At 38.1% G+C, this 23,869-nt stretch overlaps 1 protein-coding gene across 1 annotated transcript; it reads left to right on the top strand.

The window, feature by feature from the left end:
- The first annotated feature begins 4,151 nt into the window (after window positions 1-4,151).
- On the top strand, window positions 4,152-23,629 carry ikbkb (inhibitor of nuclear factor kappa B kinase subunit beta). The gene is made up of 22 exons (XM_042000378.1): window positions 4,152-4,275; window positions 5,197-5,312; window positions 7,974-8,068; window positions 13,613-13,733; window positions 14,499-14,568; window positions 17,427-17,515; window positions 18,083-18,172; window positions 18,259-18,383; window positions 18,947-19,054; window positions 19,138-19,267; window positions 19,398-19,592; window positions 19,692-19,806; window positions 19,955-20,078; window positions 20,167-20,318; window positions 20,504-20,565; window positions 20,654-20,754; window positions 20,854-20,903; window positions 21,017-21,116; window positions 21,841-21,988; window positions 22,259-22,356; window positions 22,734-22,827; window positions 22,922-23,629. The coding sequence occupies exons 2-22, from the start codon at window positions 5,208-5,210 to the stop codon at window positions 22,979-22,981; spliced, it is 2,232 nt and encodes a 743-aa protein (XP_041856312.1). The 5' UTR covers window positions 4,152-4,275; window positions 5,197-5,207; the 3' UTR covers window positions 22,982-23,629.
- Window positions 23,630-23,869: the final 240 nt, after the last annotated feature.

The raw sequence follows: 23,869 nt of genomic DNA, 5'->3' as shown, positions 1-23,869 counted from the left end.
TCACAGTCCTCCAGCCACCGGAGAGTGCTGGGGGAGGTGCTCGTGCTGTGACATCAGCGCTTGGGAGCGTGGCTTACCGGGCCCGGATGATGCTGTAGCACTGTGGGGCGGAACTTTCTCAAACTGGGGTAAACAGGGTAAGATAACCACTTCTTTTGAAACGATTGAATTCGTCTGAGTTTTATTAATGAGCCGCCGTTTTTCCCTCAGCGTCATTCTCTTAACGCACGACGAATCTGGTTTTAAAATATGTACCTGCTGATGATGGGATAAAAAAAAATCAGGGGCTTCAAATTTTGATTAATATCATTAAAAATTAGAAAATTTTGTGTCTAAGTGAAAACAGAAGTTTTTTTTTGTACTAAATTGAAACCTAACTTTTATTTCAGTGCTACAAGCTGTTTATCTATTTTTCCACATTTTGTGCATATTCAGCACAAATGTCAACCTCATCCTAAGTGAAATAAGAAATTATGCTTGTAAATTTACGAACATGAAAATAATTCCCAAATATCTTTGATGATAATTCACCACTGTGGAGAATATTCACGGTGTAAATAATGTGAACACTAGTGTTTTCAGTGTATTCATCATGTAAATTGAAGTTTAAGTGAGATGACATGAAGAATATTATTATGAGAAAGGAAGCAAATCATTGTTTTTATTTTGTGTGTCACTTAGTGTCAAAATTTTGGACTTCATTCAGTTGGTACTTTAGGTTAAAAGACTTGAGTTTGGTCTAATATGTAGAAACTCTGACAGTCTGTGCCGAGCTGTGGTTACAGTTTCCGTACAGTTATCCAGCTGATGGCTCCAAGACTTATTTGTCATAACCACCACCCCTTCCTATTAAACCTATCCCTTTCTCAGGAAATATTTTCCCCAAGAATAGCTCCATCTTTAGTAGTAGTGGATTTGGAGTAGTTGATGTTTACTGGATATGTGGGCTCTTAAATCCAAGTTTGTGTTACTTTAGATGTACAGTAATGTCAGTGAGACGTCAGTCCAATTTGCCCCTGCTTTATTACTTTTCATTCTTGTTTAAGGTTATTAATGCTTTTCATTAGGTTGATTTATGTATTTTGACTGCCCATTACACACAGTAAGTCGCCAAGGCATTTCTCAGCTCTGTGATGAATATAGAAACTAGAAAGTTTGAAACATCTTGATTACTGTGTGGGTGAATGTGTTAAAACTTTGTTTTTTTTAACTCAGAACCTCCAAATCCACAATTATATAACTTTGTTACACAAATATACCATGTTTAAAATGAATTAAATTGTATGAAATGAAAAGTACTTTTTAATCTTAACTGTAATGTTTTAGTATTTTTTCCAACAAAAACAATAATGATTAATCTGAAGATAATGCTTTGCTTCAGAAGGTGGTGGCTGCTGGTAAAATAAGTTAAAAAAGAAAACGTGTACTCGCACTGAACACTCCATGCATTCAAGAGCTAGATGTTTAAGAATGTCAGTGGGTTTTTCAAGCAGTGAAACATCTGTACAAAAATCTGTGTTGTGTTCATTTAGCAGAGACCATGGATTATGTGTTCGAAGTCTTTGGTGCCAGCCTGACATCAACAGTTATATGTTTTTAATTTTACACATCATAGTCCTTTTAGATATTTATTGTTGTTTGTGTGTTTGTGACTGGTTTTTACTGCTGGCTGTACAACAAATTACCCTCAGAGGATAATAAAGATTCCTTGAACCTTCCTTGAACCTTGACCTCCAGAACACCGATCAGAAGGCGTGGATAATAAAGACATAGTTTCTTCCGGAATCAAAGTGACCATACAGCAATATTAAAGCTGTCACTGAGAAGCTTTTTACCAACTCAGAAACATTAACAGAATTAAAAGTTTAGTCTCCCAGAAGAAGGAGAAACTCATCCATGCATTCATGGAATATAAACCTAGCAGAGCTCTTAGATCCAAAGACTCTGGTCAACTAGTCCAGACCAGAGTCCAAACTAAACATGGAGAAGCAGCATTTAGCTGTTATGCTGCAAACAAATGGAACAAACTGCCAGTGGAGATTAAACTTTCACTAAATGTAGACATTTTTAAATCCAGGTTAAAAACATTTTTTCTCATTTGCCTATGCATGAATTCTGCACAGTAACTTTTAACCTAACTTGCTTTTAATAATTTTAATTTAATTTATTTTATTAGGAATTTATTGCGATATTCTGCTATTTGTTGCTGCTTTTTACTATTTCTGAATGCTTTCTTTGCACCACCTGTAATGCTTTTAGTATTTTATGTAAAGCACTTTGAATGGACTTGTACATGAAATGTGCTATACAAATAAACTTGCCTTGCCTTAATATATGATTAGAGATGTTGTAGTTTGTGAAGAAGCAGCCATTGGTGCAGATATTTGGAGCCACTGGTGATCAATAGTATTACACTTTCATGGCCACTGGGTACTGAGTTCCCTTTGGATACTGGGTGGCTTTGTGCATTTTTGATAAACACTCCATCTATTTGAAACATAACTGAAGTATTATATGTGTGGTGTGACACAGATATGTGAAATCACATACAATTAAAGGAGATTTCTCTAAATTTTTTGTTAAATCAAAAATTGAAAACATGACATCTATAAATCAAGCTACGTGCTTTAAACAATTTGAATCTGTATATTTTCTCCTATTATTATGATGAAATCAGACAAGTATTTGAAGTCCTGCATCTTCAACACTTGCAAAGGATTGTGGGTATTTTGAGAATGTGCAGGACGCAGAATCAATCTTGAAATTTCATTGGACAAAGTTCTAAGTCTTTTGAAGGATCCTTAGAATAGTCCTTGGGAGAGATTTGATGACATGTTATCCTAAAACACCAGCTTTTAATGTTTGGTTCCTGACTTTGACCTGATTTTTGATCATTGATAACATTTAGCAACAAAACTTTGGAGCTCTGCTATTAACAGCTGCTGACACTGATGGCAGAATTTAAAATTTATTGAGTCATGTAATATAAACACATGTGCAAAGCTTATTTCATAAGCCACTCTATTTATACTTCTGTGAGGTACCCTGTCTTGAGCAGCATTTTATTGAGTTTATGTAAACAGGAAAGACTATTACATGTGCAAGTCTGATTCCACCCTGATAACGGTCTCACACACACCATTTTTACGTCAGAGAAACATCTGTTATGCTTCAGTATTAGTTTGTTGTATCAGGCAAAGTTTTCAAATAATTGTGTTCCTTCCCAAGAATAACAGGTGATGAAACAGAAAACGTCACTTGCTGGAAAGTCTGAAGTGCATCTTCTCCAGATACAACATCCGTTGGCGAAACGTGATCCAGATAAATAAAATACTATTTCATACTGAAATCAATCCTATTTTAAATTGTGACATTAAAACATTTTATACAAGTTTGAGTCTTCTCAGAAATTATTGCATTCAGTTTGAATAAGTATTGAAAAATCTGATGCTAAAAATTTGATCTTGATCTGTGACTGGAATCACGTGCATTAGAAAATAGTGTTGGCAAATGTTTTGTGATATTGCATCTGGCATTGAATGTAAAAAGTATCCTGTTATCCTGCGTATGTTTTGTGTCTGTTCTTGTAAGCCTGTGGCAGCCATACCACCATAATAATATATACATTACGTTATTGACCAGGCTCATTTTAAATCAATGATACTTTATGTGTCTTCGCCCCAATGAGGATTTCTGTCTTTTCTTTAGGGTGACAAGCCAGTAAAAGCTTTAAGCCCACATTTTCTCCTTTTAGAAATTTAATTTAGTCATTTTGATTTACAGTGAATGACTGTTTGAACAAACACATTTATACCAACACACAAATTCCAAAATAATTCACCAAAGATCATTATGTGACTCATTAGCAATGATCTTTTTTTAAATTCACTGATTACTCATTATTTGAAGAAGCTGTTGATATGAGTCAGTTAAGTATTATTATTATTATTAACAACAACAACAACAACAACAACAATAATAATAATAATAATAATAATAATAATAATAATAATAATAATAATAATAATAATAATAATAATAATATACCCAGGGAGAATTTTTAGAAAACCATAAATCTATGAGACAGACGTGAACCGAGGACTGTGCCTCTTGTGGGCGGGACATTCTCATCAGGTTTACAGGAAGTACGAGTATGAGGAAGTCGACCGATTCTGAGATTGATCGTGTCGCCAAAATAAGTACAGAAGCGTTCAAAGTTTAACTCAAAACACGCAGCGCCATTCAAAGAAAATTACGCTGCTCACGAAGTCTAAGGTAGGATTTATCTCCAGCACAGGCGCTTGTCTGTATGAGAATAAACTCGGAAACTTTGCTGCTTTACGTTGGAAACTTGGAGAAAAGCTATTGTGTGTGTGTGTGTGTGTGTGTGTGTGTGTATGTGACTGAATGCATAATTTCAAATAAGGAAAGTCAGATCGATAATCCTAGTAATGTAGAAATAAAGTAAGACGGAAGCATTATGAGTATTGTAGTACCTCTGAATATGTTATTAATCTACAACTACGGTACAACACAGTTAAAGAAATTCACTATATAAAGAAATATATAGTCTGGCCTCAAATGTGTGGTCAGTTTTGTGAATTAGGTCAGTATAATTGCATAACCACACAAAACAAGCATCAAGTTGGTGTTTCCACGCATGGAGAATTTTAAAGAATGAACTATACACTTGATATTAACATTTTGTAAGCTCTTATTATGAAACTAAGATTCATAACACGTTCCTTAGCCCAAATATCTCACATTTCTGACAGTAAAAATGTTGATTTCATAGTCACTGTTAAACCTTTCTAAAGTTTCTTCTTTAATGTCATTATTTACACCTGTTTATACCTTCTTGACGTTTTTCTGCCTTGCCACAAAATTAATCTCGATTATTTGTTATCAGTCGTTTCGTTAGGTTCTGTTCAAGCTGCTGTCTTCTTGCTCATTTTTCCAACTGCCCAAAATCCGAAGTAATGTCAGTTTGGTTATATAATCAAATTCAGGGATAGATAATTGAGTAGCCTACAGTCAACGATGATCAACTCCTAACAGAAATGACAATAAGACATTTTCTTTGTCTTACTGGTGTCCTCGACGTAAGCTTGACTTTTTCTTTCCTATTTCTGATGAACCCTACAAAGACACTAATGTGACTGTAATACTTCATGTTTGTTGTTGTGGTGCGTTTAGGTGAGGAGGAAATGAAACGAGTCCCCCTGCAGCAGCCACAGAAATGTGGACCCTGGGAACTGAAGGAGCGGCTCGGCACGGGAGGATTTGGGAACGTCACAAGATGGCAAAATAAGGTACAAAATCTGCAAGCTTTAAACACAGCAATTACATAATATCTTAACTGTGATTTTTTTTAAGTAAAAAAAAAGTATTTTCTGTGCGTGTTCAGGTTTACCTGACTTATGACTCAGGAGGAAATTTCAGCTTCTAAACCGAAAACTGGTCCGTTTAAGAAGAGCTGTGGGTTTTTTTTACCTGCGCTGTTAGAATGACATCAGTCCAGGAAATCACCTTTCTGCACTTAATGAGAACAAACAGTTTTATTATGATATCACTCTAAGTCACAGGATGACAGCATTGTAGAGCTGTCTTTAGAGCAAGAAGCAGAGAACGGGAACATGAAAACTCCCATACTATGTCCTTCCTCTGTCTTCTCTGAAAGATTCATTTTTATTACTCACCCTCATGTTCAAGGAAATCTGGCTGGCTGTGAACCATGTAACTCCATCTTCACTATGTACATGTAATAAATGATGGTGAGTCAGAAACTGGAATTAATCACTGTTTATGTAGAAGATTCAGTGTAGAATATTGTTTTTAGAAGCAGACATTGGTTAACTCTTTTTGACTGCATAGCTACACATAATAATTGCTTTGCTGACAATATGACACTCACATTATCACATTTATAATACCATCAGTAATCTGGCTTTGTATGACATCACTTGTATTGTGTGAGATATGTGTCTTATTTCTAAATACATGAGCAATATAACTTCTACATCTGTTAAAAAATTTAATTCAATTAATGAATTCAATGAAATTGAAAATGATTATCAGTGAAATTATCAGTGAAAGACTGACGTGTTGTTTACCGGTGTGATCACAGTGCTGATGCACACTACCACTGCAGACCGGCCTTAACAAGGAATGGAAAACGCTTCACTAAGCAGGGCACTGGTGACATGGCTGCTGGTGGGATGATAAGCTTCCTCTATAGAAAATTTCCTGTCCTTCTGCATTAATGACAATACTGCGAGTTATTATTGGCCACATGATGGGAAGCAGGGTGGGCCCTTTTCCTTGATGGGAAGCGGGTAGTAAGGTGGACGTGTATCCGTCATCTTTTTCAGAAATTGGATCATAATACAGTTTGCAATAATCTTAAAGCTGTGTTGGACTAAAACGTACCAAGATCATGTTTAAAAGAAATAATGCAGATGTATTCCCAATAAATTAAATGTAATTAAAGTAGTCCTAATAGTAAGAGTAAAAAATGCATGATTGAGGTTTTCTTTTATATTTTTTTTCTGACGCATTTGACAGTTTCTGAGAGAAAAACTGGTTTAGCTGATTGCTTAGTATTTTGTTGAGATTTAGAGCAAATTAAAATTGGTACGATTACCTTCTCAGTTTATTGATTCATCAGATTTAAAAGAAAATGGGAAAATAGTGAGAAATTCTGTCATGGCTACACAGAGCCAGATCTAAGTCATACCTCCACAATATTTAATAAAAAAAAATTCCCTCCTTTTTTGAACACTGAAAAATTGTTGGATGTGTTGAAATGAAACATTTCTGGCTTAACTGTTTTAATGTTATATTAGGAAACTGTATATTATATTTGATAAATTGCCCAAGTAGGTTAGCATGTTCAAATAAAAATAAATATTTTTTTTTTACTGTGCAAATGTAGTGAAACTTTCCACGCCTGTGAAAAGCCCAGTCTGATTTGCTCTCACTGCTCTTCCAGCTTAGGAAGCAGCCTCAAATAAATGGAAGGAAACTTCTTGAGATTGGTGGGGAAAATTTTAATAATGAATTCTTTATTTTGATTTCCTTAAAGTGTCCACATCAGTGAACTTTGTATTTAATCAGAAGAAAACTGGTTATTCTTGACTGAATAATACCAGTAACCAAATCTTTCCAGTTTGCTGTCAAACCACAGCAGCTTTGTTTAAAGCGAGACTAGCTGTAGCTGTTATATGACATATATGACATAATATGATCCCTGTGGTGTTGACTGTTACTTTGTATGCACTTTTACAAATACAAAAAAAAAAAAAACATAATGACGCATTGTAGGAAAAGACCATAGGGTCCTATATCCGAGTCCTGGGAGCTTGAGGGTTCTGTATAGTATCTTAGCTGTTCCTAGGACTGTGCTTTCCTGGACGGGGTCCTCTGATCCTGGGGATCTGTTGAAGTCACTCTTCCAGTTTGGAGGATACTTCCCTGAGTGCTCCAGTTACCATTGGTACCATTGTTGTCTTCACACCCCACATCTTTTCAGCTTCCTCCTCCAGCCCTTGGTATTATTCTAGCTTCTCATCTTCCTTCTTGTTGTTGCTGTCATTTGGGATTACTACATCGGTAGTTTGTTGACCATTGCAATGTCCAGTTTGTTAGCCATCCCCAGTCTTTCAGACTGGATCTGGAAGTCCCACAGGATCTTAGCTCTATCGTTCTCCACCACCTTTTGTGGTATCTCCCATCTTGACCTTGGGGCTTCCAGCCTGAACTCTGTACAGATGTTCTTGTACACTGCTCTAACCACCTGCTTATGGTGCTCCACCTGTGCCTGAAGAGGTCAAAATAGTCAAATAAAGTCAAAGTACTTCAAAATTGCACTTCACCACTGGGTTATGGAAGGATTAATAAAGGCTGACGGTAAGTCTGGAAATAATGAATATAAGTGAATGTGAATTCTCTGAAGTCTGTGTGTGTGCTTTCAGGACACTGAGGAGCAGATTGCAATAAAGCAGTGCTGCCAAGAGCTAAGCGACAGAAGCAAAGAGAGATGGTGTCTTGAGATCCAGATCATGAAGAGGTCAGTTTGTACTTTCATATGTATGACTGTAATGGAGGTGTCCAGGATAAAACTCTCATTTTCTCTCCACAAAAGCCCCAGATCTGTTGGAGAATGGATTCCTCTTGACCTGGTATCTGACATTAAGCCAGTTACAGATCTTTTTAAGTCTTGTAGTTTTTAGCCGGGGCCTCCATAGATGAGACTTGTTGGGTCAGCATGTCCCACATATTCTCAGTTGGACTGAGATGCCAAATCAACACCTAAACGTTAAGTTCCTAAAATCTTCCTTGAACCATTTTTGTGGTGTGACAGAGCCCATTACGTTGCTGAAAAAAGGCACTGGTATCAGGGAATACAGTTTAGGTATGTGTTTAGGTACACAGTACCAGTGTTGTCCTAGTTATTGAAATAAACAGTTGCTAGTTATTTCATTCAAAAAGTAACTCAGTTACTTTGTTGATTACTTAAATCAATGGAAAGTAATAATGTAAAAAAATAACTTTTTAGTTACTTCTTAAAAGAACATTCTTAAAAATTCTCCCATTAATATTTTCTAACTTAATAACTATGTTGTACGTACTAAACACAAAGTAATTTTTCAGCACTAATTTATTTAAGTCAGGCCAGCAGATGGCTTGACTTTACTCTTTATTACATTTTGATTTACATATTTCCTTATTTGCTGTCATCGTCACTGTTTCTCTGTCAAGTGAAGTTGTGCGCCTCTGAGGGGGTTGGGGCGCGCCCATTGGGATGCCCGCTGTAACCAAGGAAACGGGACTGTGGACACTAGTTCCTGAAAAAAAGGACTGTTGTGTTTACGTTTCTCGTTCCACATCCAGGGGTTATTGCTATGTGGACAGCTGTGAGAGAATCAGGAGGACTTCATAAAGGGAGCAGAGGAAGCCCAAGTAAAGAAAACAGGCCCAAAACTCACGACTGATGATATTTACAAGCCAACTGCAGAGAAAAACAAGCTCAACAAGCAGACTTTACAACACTGCCCATGTCGTGCTGCGTCACTGCTGTAAGCAGGAAGAAGCTCACAGCTGCTGGCCAAAATGTGGCCATTTAGCTAGTGATGGAGTAACGCACCATATGGTAGTGGTAACTGAGTTACTTTATTTAACGAGTAATGGATTAGAGTATTAGTTACTGACAAAACAGCGTTACAGTAACAGGTTACTAGTAACGCATTACTACCCAACACTACCCAAGGTTTCCCAGTAGAATAAGCATCTGATTGCCCTCAACAACTTCCCTTCTGCAACATAATTTTACTGATGCTAATGAAAATAAAAATTGTTTTTGGGAGTAAAATAAGCTAGATTACAAGTGCAGCTTTTTTCATTTTATATAGATGCACCAGCCCTTACACTTTCCCTTCTTTTCCCTGGTTGAACACCAGCCATCCACAACCTGAAAGCCATCACATATTAAACATCCTCTTTTTCTTTGTCTCACTTCTTGTTTCAATTTTAACATTCTTCCCTACCTCCTTTCATTCCTTGTAACCAACCTTATTTTTTACATTGTCTAACCATTGCTACATTTTTGTTTTTTCTCTCTTCAGGTCACTTCATTTAAGTTTCACTCCCTATTCAGCTGCACTTAGAAGTGTGTAAATGATATCATACATACTAAAGTTAGCATGCAGCCAATGTCATGGAATAGCGTTTATGAGAAATTTAGTAGTAGCCATGCCAGGACAAATAACTATAATTATTTGCTTCATTTGTCACTTTTTCACATTTTGGCAAGTTGGCTGGTGTTAATTTAGAGTCCTGATCCCGACCCCTGCTGACTGGGAACATCAAGAGCTGCAGTTGTGGAGATGTCATGAGCCAGCTCTCTAGACATCAAAATTAGACCCCTACACTTGCTACATTTTTCTGCTTCCTACACCTATGTTTATTTCCTTTCTAATAAACCCCACCAAATGCCAAGTATCTTTGTAACGAGATGATCCGTGTTTTCGCGTTACCTCTCAGTGCTCATGATGCTTTGGCTTGTCTTGTTTGTCATTATTTTACTCTTACAGAGGATTACAGATGTTGATCTCTCTGCAGGTAAACAGACGTGAGCACAGTTTCTTTTAAATAACTTGGCTTCGAAATCAGCAGGGAGTAAAAAACACAGATTTCTTAAGTGTTTGTTTTGTCTGACCACGGTTTGTTGCTTAAGTTTGTGTTCATGTTTCCCAAAGGTCCGGGAGCCTTTTTTTTCCTCCTCTGACGCCTCTCGGGATGTGAGGTATACATTTTAACCCTGCTGTAGAAATCAACAACTTTCCAGTTCGTTTTTTTTTTTACCTCAAACTCTTTGATGTTTTTAAAGCTGCTTTTGAGACTAATTTTGGTTTGACGTGTGACTCAGCACGGTGCATCTCATGATGGATTTGGTGCTTTCTGTTTTGACGTTTGACTCTTATGTACCCATCTGTTTCACAAATTTTCTTTAAAAACAGACACATTTTTTCCCCCCAAATAATAAAAATCACACATTATATAATTGAAGCAGAGTGGAATTTGGGGTTATTTTGGTGACTTTGGTTATTTCTAGCAGCATAATGTTCTGCCTCCACATTTTGCCCATGCTTAGGCGGGGATTTTCTTTCCACAAACGTCTGTTTAACAGTTTCCATTCACGGTTCAGTCACTGCAGTGTGCCAGTTTGTGTGGGATGTGATTGTTTGTGACCTGCGAGGGGTGTGTATTTTTTTTGTTTTTATTTGACGGTGCAAACATGAGCATAAAAACATTTTTTCTTAATTCCACTTTAATAAGTGTGTTGTTCTCAGGCAGACGTGGTCACAACCACAACCCCTGTGCACCCACGCTCAGCTGGTGAAAAAGCCACAGAGCAGGGGACAATGCAACCTACCATTATATTATTACAGCTACTTAACACACTAGAAAACGCATGACTTATTTTGTAGTTATGATGTGTTTATAATGCTTACATTGAGTTTTTTCTTTTTCATTTCTTTTCTTTTGTCGTCATTACCGAAAACCATAAAACACATTGTGCTTGTCCCACTAACACATGCTAGGACTGGTTTCATAACTGTCCTTCTCACTGTTTCTATATTCTGTCTCTAAAAACAGATTTCTAAATAATTATTTAGACTTTTTCAGATTGTGTTATGGGTTCTTTTAAAAATCAGCTTACACATTTTTGTCAGCTATGACAAAAAAACCTCAGATTTCTTTCTGTATTTTGTTACTTTAAAAAAAATAATATCCATATGTAAGGGGTCACTGATTCAGGTCCCAGCTCTGTCTGGGTCACTCCAGGATTTATGCACTATTCTACTTATACTTCAGGTCTTTGTATTTACATCCCAGTTTGAGATCCAGAGTACTCAGGGAAGAGTTTTTGCATTTTACACTTCTGCATCTGTATTTTCCTCTTGTCTTCACTCATCTCAAAACTCATCTCACAGTAAAGCAGAGAATGATGCTAACGCCACCGTGCTGGCGTGAAGGGATGATATGATGAGGTGATGCTCTGTGGCAGACTTTTTTTCATTTGTAAAAGTGTTATGCTTCTCATGGTTTGAAGGTTTTTTTTAAGGTGTTTTTAGTCTGATTACCAGCTGTCTGACTTGTGTCTTAATTATAATAGCACCACTCTGATTCCTAAATATAATTTCCCTGAGGGGTGAATAAAGAATTCTGTATTAAATTTATTTAATTTCATTGCTGCTTTGATATTTCTTCTGTAATGTTTATAAATGACCCTTCACTCGCTGTTTTTCTCCTGACCAGTAGCCTTGCCTGTTTACATAGTTAGGCTAGGTAGCTAGCTGTTACATGTTTCTTGGTGGTTTCAAATATCTTCCACTTCATAATGACGGAGGTTACTACTTTAACCACTCCAGGAACTTTACTTTATGCCTTCTCAAGTCTGTGCCTTAATGCAATCCTATTTCACTGGTCTACAGACAGTTCTCTAAACCTCATGACTTAGTTTTCACTTAGATATACAAATTGATTTTCCTTAATTTTGTCCAGTAAATTCAATTTAGCACCGTCAGACTCCAGTGAAGTTTTAGGAACATCCTGTACCAGAGCTACTGCTCTGCAAGGCTGCAAGTATCATTAAAACGTTCTGAGTGCTAACTGTCTTTCAAGGTTTTTAATGATTAATTCAGCAGAGGATTTGAGAATTTGTGGAAACTTTAAAAAGATCTGACAATGTTAGGAATGCACCCATAATTACACCATTTGTAAAAAGGTAAAGACTTGACAGATTATTTATTATTTAAACCAATTACTACAGGTCTGTAGAACAAAAACCTGTAAATGACTGACCGCTTATTCAGTCTCCTGTTACTGAAACTGCCATACCACTGATTACGCATGGTTCACTGTTATGACTACACTGTTAATCCTTTTTCCTACTGCATCTGGTATCCCTTTGAATTTGTTATCTTTACATTCTCCTTTGCTTTTTCAACTTCAGAAACACTTTTTAATCAAATTATGACACAGCAAAGAATGAGGAACAGGGGAAGAGAAAGTAAAACCACTCAGACGTTCAGCTGAACATAGTGTGCAGACAGTGGGTTGTATAATTCCTAATTACAAGGCATATTTTCTTGATACTGCTATTGATGAGCAATGCAGGTTTGTAGTCTACATTGAAAATAATAATTTAGATTAGTCTTTGGGACCCTTAAGAAGTGAAATCGTGAATCCATGGATCAAAAAATGAGATCAACAGACTAGAAAATTGGAAAGATGTAGCTTGGGGTCCAGATGTGCTTTGGTCTTGATTTTTCTCCTGATTTAATTATTTATTTTATTTATTTATCATGTGAATTTCTTGGTGAATTTACATCTATAGGCTAATGCAACATATTTAGTTAAGACAAAGTAAAATATATCACATGTGAGCTTGGTAACAAAGTCTGTTAACATGCATGACCAGGATAGTAAGGAGCCATTGCTTGATTTTAAGATTCCCAGACCAAAAAGACTGCTGCTAAAAAAAAAAAAAAAAAAAAAAAATTATATGCACTGCACTAGCACTACATGACAGCACCTGGGTCCAACTGGACTCAAAGCAGTCTGACTATCACTTAATTATGATGTCCCATCTTGTTTGAATTCATGCTTGTGTTGTTCTTACTCTCAAATGTAAGTCGCTTTGGATAAAAGCGTCTGCTAAATGACTGTAGAATAGAATAGAATAGAATAGAATAGAATAGAATACTAAATGATCCAATGTTTGGAAGGTTGGCGGTTTGATTCGCCGCTCCCGCTCATCTGTCATTGTGTCCTTGGACAAGGCAGCCTCCTCCTTCACCCTCCTTACCTCCAGTGTTGGCATTGCTATTGTATGAATGAGTATGAGTGTTTGGTGGTGGTCGGAGAGGCTGCATAGTGAATACTATGTAAAGCGCTTTGAGTGCCTTGAAAAGCACTATATCAACCTATTATTATTTTTAACAAATCAGTTTTCATACAACACTTTCATAGGAGGATTCATGCAATGAAGAAAAAAGATATGGTACAGCTACATTCGACTGATGTGTTCTGGTCTTTACTCACTCAGACTGAATCATGTTAACGTGGTCGCAGCTCGAGAAGTGCCTGAAGGGATGCAGGCACTTGTGGCTACCAACGATCTGCCGCTGCTTTCTATGGAGTACTGCCAGGGTGGAGATCTGAGAAAGGTAAATATTTGATAATGTGTATGGACATACTATGTGTTTAGTTCACTGGATTATAATCCATAAAGCTTTGTGTTTAATAGATGAATCACAATGAAACAATGAGCAATGGCAATCCTTTACAAAACCATTTTTCATGACCCTGAGCAAAAGCTCCACCTGTGTGATCAGATCAGGAAGAGAAATTTAAGAATTAACGGTGTAAAATTATACTACTGCATAAATATTTTCTGTCCTGTATTAAGTCTGGTTTGTTTGGGCTAGCAGCTAGACAATTGCTTACTCATTCTGGAGGATAAATCTGGTGCAATTTATAGTTTGAAACCAATTGAGTGTGCAGCCTGAGGTCAGCAAAAGAGGAAAATGCTGTCTGTAGCAAACCATGGTATCATAAAAATTTCAAAGCATCCCAGATGGTTGAAAACTAAGCAGGCAAGTTGGGGACAGATGGAGAAGTTAATGGTGGCTATGAGCAGAAAAGTACTCCGTGCTCTTTTGCTCTGTTACACATTTCCAGTAGAGTAATAATAATAAAAAAAAAGAGTTTAATGCATCAATTAGGGCTTTAAAGTATCTCTGATTCCCCATAAAGATATCCACCTAATGGACTGAAAGTTGCTGTTTTATAGAAGAGCCAAAGAGCAGAAAGTTAACGTTTATTTTTGTTAAACGACCGATTAATGAACTCTTTCCTATATCTACCTGAGTTGCTTTCATCCCACGTATTATGCCACTCATATCTTGAGTGTGTGTTTATGTTCTCTGCAGTGTCTGAACCTCTTGGAGAACTGCTGTGGAATGAGGGAGGGCTCCATTTTGATTCTGTTACGTGATATTTGTGAGTATTTGGTCCACATTTCATTTCTAACGTTTAAATCATATTTCTGAGAATAATGGATTCATGAAGTAATCGGGTGAGCTGGCAGAAAGATGAGTTCTCTGTAGTGAGGAGGAAGAGGTTAAGTAGTATCATGATGTCAGTGACCTGAAACAACCAGCCTCTTACTCACCCACACCGACAGCTCACACTCATACCGAGGCTTATGTCAACAGTTCACTGAGTTGCTGTTTCCCTAAACATTGTGTACTAACTCAAACAACACACACCATATGGCTGTTGCTGTTATGCATGGACCCCACGGAGACAGATGACAGATTAACAGATGACCGTGGCTGTGGCGTCGGACGCTGCAAAGCCTGAGCAGACCGGGGAGCAGACGTTGGCTCAGGGGACGTGAGCCTGGAAGCTGAGGTTCGCCGGATCGCCAATCGGGATCCCAGGAATGGTGACCAGTCGGGGGGAGTTCTCGTGATGGGCGATCAGCTGATTCAGCCAGCTCATCATTTCTGCCTCATTCGAAAAAGTCGGGCCTGCAGAGGGAAATTCTTTCCTCCAGGAATCCTTCCTCTTTACACGATTCATTCTGCTTTGGGTGGTCGGACCATCTGTTACGCATGGACCCCATGGCGACAGATGACAGATTAACAGACTTTATTAATGGACCAAGAATGCAAGGAAATGGTCTTACAGATACTGCAGGAGTAGACTGGGGGGACGAGAACCAGGGAGCCTGGAAAGGAGAAGGGATGAGTCTAGTATGTGCGTAGGCTATGGTCCGACAAGGAGTGACTGTGGTGCTGGTGTAGATAAGGGCTGGTGAGTCAATGGGAGACAGGTGTGACAGGTTGGCTTGATTGGAGTGTGAGGATCAGGGACACGTGTGGAGGATCAGGGGAGCGCTGACGGAGGATTAGCAGGACAGGCCGTGCAGTTGCAGTATAAACAAATCTGAGAGAAGCAACATATGATATGGATCACAACATATAGAGAGTGGAAAGAAGAATTAAACTTGTGCACACACACTCAAACAAACACACACAGGCTCACACAAACTCCTTTTGCTTTTTCGAGTTACTGGCCATTTCCTGATGATGACTGATCCTCTTTAATCTGCAGCATGGGGGAGGGCATCTACACAGGCATCCACTCCCACATCTGCGCATACACAAAAGGTTCCTAAATATCACAAGTTCCACGTTACTGAATGGTGTGTGCCAGCACACTCTGATGTCACTGTTTGACGCACCAGTAAAGTGACTTCAGAGCTTCAATTGTAAACTGACACAATATCTGTTAGATGTATAATTTCAGTTTCAGTAAATGAAAGACTACATGTATACATGATTCCTTCAGGTCTAAACAAAGGCTCAAAATATTGTTTTCACCGACATCGGGCAGTGAAACAGTTTATGTGGTTGCAGTGCAGTGGCAGTGGAGGTAGCCATCCTGTCTGAGATGTGAGGCCAAAGAGAAAGTAACTTAAGATGCTGTACCACTGTCATCCACTAGAAGCTAGCGTCAGACCTCTCTGGAACTGAGTCAGTCAGTTTTCTCACAAGTCAATAACCAGCTAGTCAGTGCGGTTAATGACTTGCGTCAATCAGGAAAGCATTTAGTAACGAAGTAAATAACCATTAAAGATATGCACTTTTGCCCTGTCAGGTTTCAAATACCACTTTCGAACTCCACTATCTTATGCAAAATAGGGCCAAGTAACTTCTGGGACAAAAAAACACCAAAATGTTGATGGCCAAATTTAAGATTTTAAAAGCAGCAGTTCATAAAGAAATTGTTGACATTAAGGTTGCTATGTCCACCTAATACAGACATCCCACATCGCACAATGATGGCAGTGTCCATGAGGGTTACTGGTCTGGTCAAAAGTGAAACACAGTTAAAGTTTTAGTTGTTAAGGGCAGTGAAAATTGCAAAAGCATGATTGTGCAACACGGCAAAGAGTGATAAATCTGCTGCAACTTTGGATATAAACATCTGATTCTAATGTAAGGAAAACAAGCCAAATTCTTCTTTTCACTTGAGTATAAACATTAATAAAGCAATAAGCCCCGAGAAGCCGTGGGTTACAGGGATTTTACAACGGCGGAGGGGTGTGCTAAGGCCCGACGCGAAACGGTTACCCTTCATATTGCTTATAAAATATAAATTTAATTAAAGAAACACACAAATCGAAATTTACCACAAAGTCTGACATTTCTTTTCTTTTTTAGCAATTGTAAAAACAATTTACAACGGAACAGGTAAGCTGCGCTCAGAGCTATTGGTTGCTAGGCAACGCTACGCCCGTTGACACTGGCACAGGAATATTTTGTGATGAGGTCTTACCGGGTCTATGTGTGGGTTACACTCAATTTATCACGGCATGGAACGCTGCTCAGCCAATCACAATTAAGGATGAGAAACACCCGTTTTATAATGGCAGTTTTATGCTTAATGTATTGCATTTTTGCCAATAAATTTTCTAAATTCTCCGAAAGTTCCACCTGTGTCTGAAACTTGTTTTTTTGCACACCTTTTTCTGCTTGATATCTCAAACAAAAATAGATAAGTCTTTATGTGACGTTATAAAGACGTTATAAAATCTGATCAATGACGTCAAGCAATATGTTTTTAAGAGTGAACACCTTACACTTGCAGCCCTCGTCTCTTAGGTTGCAGCTAAGATATATTTTCAGCATCATAGTTGTAAATGTCAGGTTTATTATGTCAAACTATTTTTTCAAATATCTAAATACTCATGCGCCACACTTTACAAATCATTTTTCAATGCATCCAACTCCAGTTTTTTTTTCTCTAATTTACCTCCTTTTTCCATTTCTTCTTCTTCTATTATGCAGCTTCGGCCCTAACTTACCTCCATAAAAAGAGGATCATCCACAGAGACCTGAAACCAGAAAACATTGTGTTGCAGCAAGGGGAGAAGAGAGTAAGTTAAAGACCCAGTAAAACACAGACACACAAACCACAACAAACAACAAAGATTTTTTTGCTTATATTGTCTGTGGTGTGTGAGAAATAAGTGGAAGATACTTGTCTCTTTTGAGTCCACGTGTTTACTCTTTCACTGCAAATTTAATATGGAAAAGTCAGAATTTAAAGTTGCACTCGGAATGACCTATTTGTGAAGGTCTTGCTCTGTATTTTGTCCATTATGCAACATGATGCACTCCAGCCTGCCAAAGGACACAGGAAAATGTTGTTCAACAGACAGACACATTAAAGAGGTTATATTTATATTTATGTATATTTATATTTATATTTTTTTACTGTCTATAGTAGACAGTAAAAAAAGTAGACAAAAAAATTAAAACATCAACTTGCTTTTTATCTGGAGGACAGACGTGCAGAGGTATTTTTTCATCCAAAATAATACTGTTCTGTAATTTCCCAAAATATCACTATTTTCCATTAAGTTGTCTACTTGTAATTACATAGATAGTTTAGCAGATTAATATTTAATTTTTTCTGTTTTCTTTCTCTTTTATAATTTCAGTTGATTCACAAGATTATAGACCTCGGCTATGCTAAAGAGTTGGACCATACCAGCGTTTGTGCTTCATTTGTGGGAACGCTGCAGTACTTGGTGAGGGATTACAGTGAACACATTTACATCCAACCTCTTCTTCATATTCTAGACTCTAATAGTTGCTTTTCTTTCTCTTCTTTCAGGCCCCAGAGCTTATTGAGAGGCAAAGGTACACAGTCAGTGTGGACTACTGGAGCTTTGGCACTTTGGTGTTTGAATGTATCACAGGATTTCGCCCTTTCTTACCAACCTGGCAACCTGTTCCCTGGTACAGTAGATCCATGTTGTCCAGTCCCTGTTCAAAGTTCCTTTCACTTAAATTTAAACACATGCAAGGGATGCTTTAGGGGCAGTTTTGGAGCTCGGTGTTTTGGCCGAGAACCAACTTGACAAAAAAAGTTTAATTTCCCAAAACTAGCTAAAGCATGGCATTTCTGAATTTTAATAAACTCAAATCTTTTTTATTATTATTATTATTTTTATGATTTTAACTGGAGACATTACTTAAGCTGAACAATGAAGTTTTCTTATGTCAAGCAACGATAAGCTATTGTATGACTTGAACACACTGAATATATAAATAAAAAAAATTGCAGTGAATTACAGGATATCTGGATTGTGCCAACAACAATATTTTTCTTAGTACGATGAATGATATAAAGCTCAAGGGGTGTCTGATTATGCAGAGGAAAAGTACTCGGTCTGATGTTGGAATTTGCTGCTATCAAAATGAGGAGAAAATGACGCATTTAAAATTTAAAGTTGTTCAGATGCAAATACACAGGTTGCTCAGAATCGTATATTTTTTATGACTTATCTTTGTCCTTTAAGGTATAATAAAGTAAAACTGAAGCAAGATAATGATATTGTTGTCTATGAGGACCTCTCGGGAGAAATCGTCTTCTCTAAACATCTGCCTCAGCCCAACAACCTCAACAGGTGACTTTATGTGCAGACAAACATAAATTCAAAAGTGAAAATGCTCATCATCTCACTCTAATGTGGTGACTGTTTCTTGTTAGTTTGTTATTAGAGAGGCTAGAGAGATGGCTGCAGCTGATGTTAAAGTGGTCCCCTCTCGAAAGGGGCAAAGACAGCACTACTACACCCAGCGACTGCTTCTCCAAGCTAAATTTGATTCTACAGCTCAAGGTTTGCTGAGAATATCCCTCATTTACTCTTTTAATTAAAGGCAACCTTCAAAGTTTGATGTTATTTGAAGGGTTAATACATCTTTTTTTTAGCTTTTAAATCATATTTCTTGCCTGTTTTGTCTCCTCAGTTGGTCCATGTCCTGAATATGATGTCAGCTAAAATCCTGACATACTCAGTTGCAGATGATGAGACTGTGGCCAACTTGCAGCTGAGAATAGAAAAAGACACCAGCATCCCTGCAGCCAATCAGGAGCTGCTGCTTGAGGCAGGGTTAGCCTTGGAGCCTCATGCACTGGTCATGCAGTGTGCTGTTGATTACACTGTAAAAATGCCTAACTTACACACTCTATACACAATACCTAAACCAAATATTTAACTTCTGAATGTGAATTTTCAGCACTTTTATTATTTGTGTTTTTAGGAGGTAGACGGGCGACGAACAGACTTGCCTCTGGTCTTCCTGTTTGACCGCTCCTCTTGCACTTACGAACCCCAGTTTGATCCTCGACCACTCCCTGAAAATATCCGCTTTGTCCGTAAGTATAAAGTTTAAAGTTAAGGTTAAAGTTTAAGTTTAAACTAGCTTCAGTTAGTTTTTAGGGATATGAGCTGTTTATTTGTCAAATAAAGCATAAATGCTTGCTTGTGTCTCACTGTGTCTCTCTGGTTCTTTCTTTTTTACAGAAAATGACCCTAATCATGTCCTGGCTTACAGCCCCCTGAGGAGGACTTGTGGCCAGGCGTGGAACACCATCCGCTCCTTGAAGGAAGACTGGCAACGATTACAGCAGGGGCAGAAAGCTGCTATGTAGGACAAACAATGCACCAATTCTCACACAATATTCACACACACATGTTTGTTTAATTTAACAAAGCTCTTTTCCTCTTTTTTTCAGTATGAGCCTGCTGAGACACAACTCTTCACTGTCCAAACAAAAGAATGAGATGATGTCCATGTACCAGAGACTCACAGCCAAGCTGGACTTCTTCACCACCAGTCTTCACATAGACATGGACAAATACCAGGAGCAGACAGCCACAGGGATTGGTACATGCACAGCCACAAGAAATGCATTTAATCTGCCAACCAGCTCATTCAGAACCACCTAAAGGAAATTTACATGGTTTTCTCAGGAAAAATGGATTTATCTAGACTTTGTCTGACTAGTCAAAGGCAACACAGATTGCCTTTGACTAGTAACTTATGTACTAATATAGATTTATATTTTGTAGCTTCAGAGAAACTTCTGGGTGTTTGGAGGGAGATGGAGCAAACTGCTATCAGCTGTGGTCAAGTAGGTTGGAGTTTGCTTCAGCACGTTGGTGTGTGTAAAATATATTCACATCCTTTAAAAAGACTAAAATGCATGTGTTGGTGTCCAGGCCAAGGTGACTGAACTGGAGGAGGAGATGATGCAGCTGCAGCCAGACATCGTTGATGTGCAGAGACAGCCATGGAGGAGCGGAGAGGCTTTGGAGACGCTGTAAGTCTGAACCAAACTTCACTGTAGAAACAGTAAAAATAACAGAAGCAGCTGCTGCTTGAACTTGGACGCTGATCTCTTCCCCTTTTTGATCCTCAGTGAAGGAAAGGCCATGGAGCTGTTCCGCAAACTCAGAGAAAAACCCAGAGGTTTGGACTTTTTTCACGCATCAGCTCATGTCTTATTTTACACGTCTCGGTGTCTGCATGTAAAAATAAACCTCTGTTGACATTTTCCTTCCTTTTTTTCTCATCCTCTTCAGACCAGAGGTGTTCAGGAGACAGTCAGGAGGTGGTGCGTCTGGTGGTTCAGGCCGTGCAGTTCTACGAGAAGAAGCTGAGAGATTTCTACACACACCTTAGGTTGTCATACATAAAATTAAACAATTTTTGTTGATTATTAAAAAAAAATCCAAATTCATTGTAATTTTTTATATGTGTAAAACTATAGGTTTTAGCTGAAATGTTTTATCTTTTTGAGGTCAGTTTACAGCCACTTAATTAAGTGACTCTGCTTATGGTCTAGACATGATTCATTAGTTTTCTATAGATTAATAACAGCTACAATTCACAATGAAAAACCTTGCCACATGTGAACCTAAATTTTACCTTTGGAATGTAATCTCTGACAGTTAACTTAGCTAGCTTAGAATTTTGTTTTTGGTCAGTTATTTATTCCCTTTAATAATACCAACATATGTTGTATTATAAATAATTGGAAAGCCTTTACAATGAGGTATAACTTATAAGGATCATGTTTCTGTGGATTAAGCAACACAGATAAGTGTGTGGGCAGTGTTCCTAAAACTCCTGTTCAATATTCTAACACAGATAACACAATAAATAACACGGCCCTGAGAAAATGTCTAATTAGGCAGAATAAATAAAAACACTTAACTTATTAATATTTAACTGTAAAGTGTTTGCTAATGTAAGGCCTCAAATTTTATAAACTTGACTAAGGCAACACTGATGTTTGTAATTGTGTTAAAAAAGACACCGTCTGCTATTAAAGACATCCATCTTGTCGGCAGATTTTTTAAACTTCCAGCATCAGTAATATTTGTCCTTGTGCTTTGTTTTGCAGTAAGACAGCAGTGTGCCGTCAACGTGTGATGGAGCTTCTGCCAAAGGTGGAGGGGGTGGTCCAGCAGATGGCTGAAAGCGAGCAAGTCCTGATGAATCTGCAGGAGAGAAGACAGAGGGAGCTCTGGAACCTGCTCAAAGTCGCCTGTGTGAGGACCGGACTCTGCTACGACACTCAACTCCCACTTCTAATCCATGTTTAATAAGGGGGCCTATTCACTGGATTTAACTGTAACATGAAGTCACATATCCCCACAGAACTGAGCCAACACCCGAAAATTTAATTTGAATATCAACTCAAAGCTGTTAATGCCCTGTTGAGGACATAGCACTATGTTTTTTTGTTTTTGCTGTGTATTCAGCTGGTGCAGATGGGATGAGCTAACACACCATAAAGCCCACTGTCTTGTCTTGTGCAGAGTAAAGTTCGCAGCCCAGTGAGTGGGAGCCCCGATGGATTACAAACCCCTTCATCAGTGCCGCCTCTCTTGACTCCCAGGCAGAGCTTACAGCAATTGTGAGTGAACTTAAACACACACAACTTTGCACATTGGGAGTTGAAAGAAGGGTTTCAGGCGGGGCCCGAAAGAAATCTTTCCTTCAACAAGGAAAGAGCCAAGGCAGAGTTTACACTTGTCCAAACAATGTTTTACACATGATTATTTTAATTATTTTTTTTGCAAATTTTGACAAATTTCCCAACCAGTTGAGCTAAAACTTTGGATATTGTTCATGTATATTCACAGTTTCCCACAAATGTACCTCCTATATTTCATACTCATGTTGTCCAGTTAACTTTGAAGTCACAGAATCACTGAGAATCCAGATGCTTGTTGTGATAAGCTTGTCAAAGCCATGAGTAACAGCTCTGTTTCACTCTGAATGTGTCTGCAGGGATGAGTCTCTTGTGGAGGAAAGCAGAACATTTGAGAGTCGCCTCCAGAGTTTGCTACATGACACCATCCAGGAATCAGAGAACAGCATGGAGGTATTCACACACTCACAGCCATATTGGTGACTGTTTTGTTCTTAATCATACAAGCAGATTATTTTGAAAACTGCTCCCTTTGTTTTTGTTTCAGGTGTTGAGTGAGTGGACATGGCTGCATGGAGACCAGAGTTTCTCTAGCGACCTCTCCTAAGCTGGATTTCATTCTTTGTTCATGTATGATACTTTACTACCTCTGTGTGGATGGAATGTTGAACTGCACAGAGATGTACTATTGGCTGTTCTGTCTGACAATGTGAATGGAATAATAGCAGGCACATATTTGCTTTGTGACTTTTTATAAAAGATTATTGATAACAAACTGAAGGGTACTTGAAGCTAATTGTACCTCTGATGAGAGTTACTGTCAGGGAATTTAGGCAGAGTGTATTCTTGATGAGCATTTTGTTAGAATTGCTTTTCATTTTAGCAAGATCAGCTGTTCCACAGTTGGTGCTGAATTGCTCGATTAAACCTAGGTAGACTGTCTTCATAAAGTCCTTTAGTCTGGAATTTATGGGAGAGATTTGCACAAGTTTTTAAACCTTAAACCTGTCACATACATAAATATCTAAGTTTCGTATTTGTGTTTTTATTATTAGATTAATGTAAATAGTAGTATTATAAAATGCAATGAGAATAAGAAGCGTTAGAATTATGTTTGCTTGTTTCTTTAGCTTAAACCTGGTACACACATAACGATTTTTGGGCTGTTTTTGTCCTGATTTTGCCTCTTACCGCCCTCGGACGGCAAACGCCCTGTACAATCATCATTTGGTCTGTGGCGTGTTACGAGCAGATTTGTCCTGATAATCCGCTACGAAACGGGTCGTAGCCGACAATCGGGAATATTGAACATGTTCAATATTTCAGGGCCAATTTCTGAAGAACGCCGACGACTCGTGCATTCTGACTGCGTGAATGGTGACGTAGTATGGAATGTAGCCAATCAGAGAGCGAGCTGGCTGGGGAACAAGGAATTAAATAAAGTCCGTGTTCACGCCGTCTCTAGTCTGTTACTTTTTTCAGTTCTGGCTTTTTC

The sequence above is a fragment of the Melanotaenia boesemani genome, chromosome 11, assembly GCF_017639745.1.
Source record: "Melanotaenia boesemani isolate fMelBoe1 chromosome 11, fMelBoe1.pri, whole genome shotgun sequence".
Classification (NCBI taxonomy): Eukaryota; Metazoa; Chordata; class Actinopteri; order Atheriniformes; family Melanotaeniidae; genus Melanotaenia; species Melanotaenia boesemani.
This window is presented reverse-complemented; position numbering and strand designations above follow the sequence as displayed.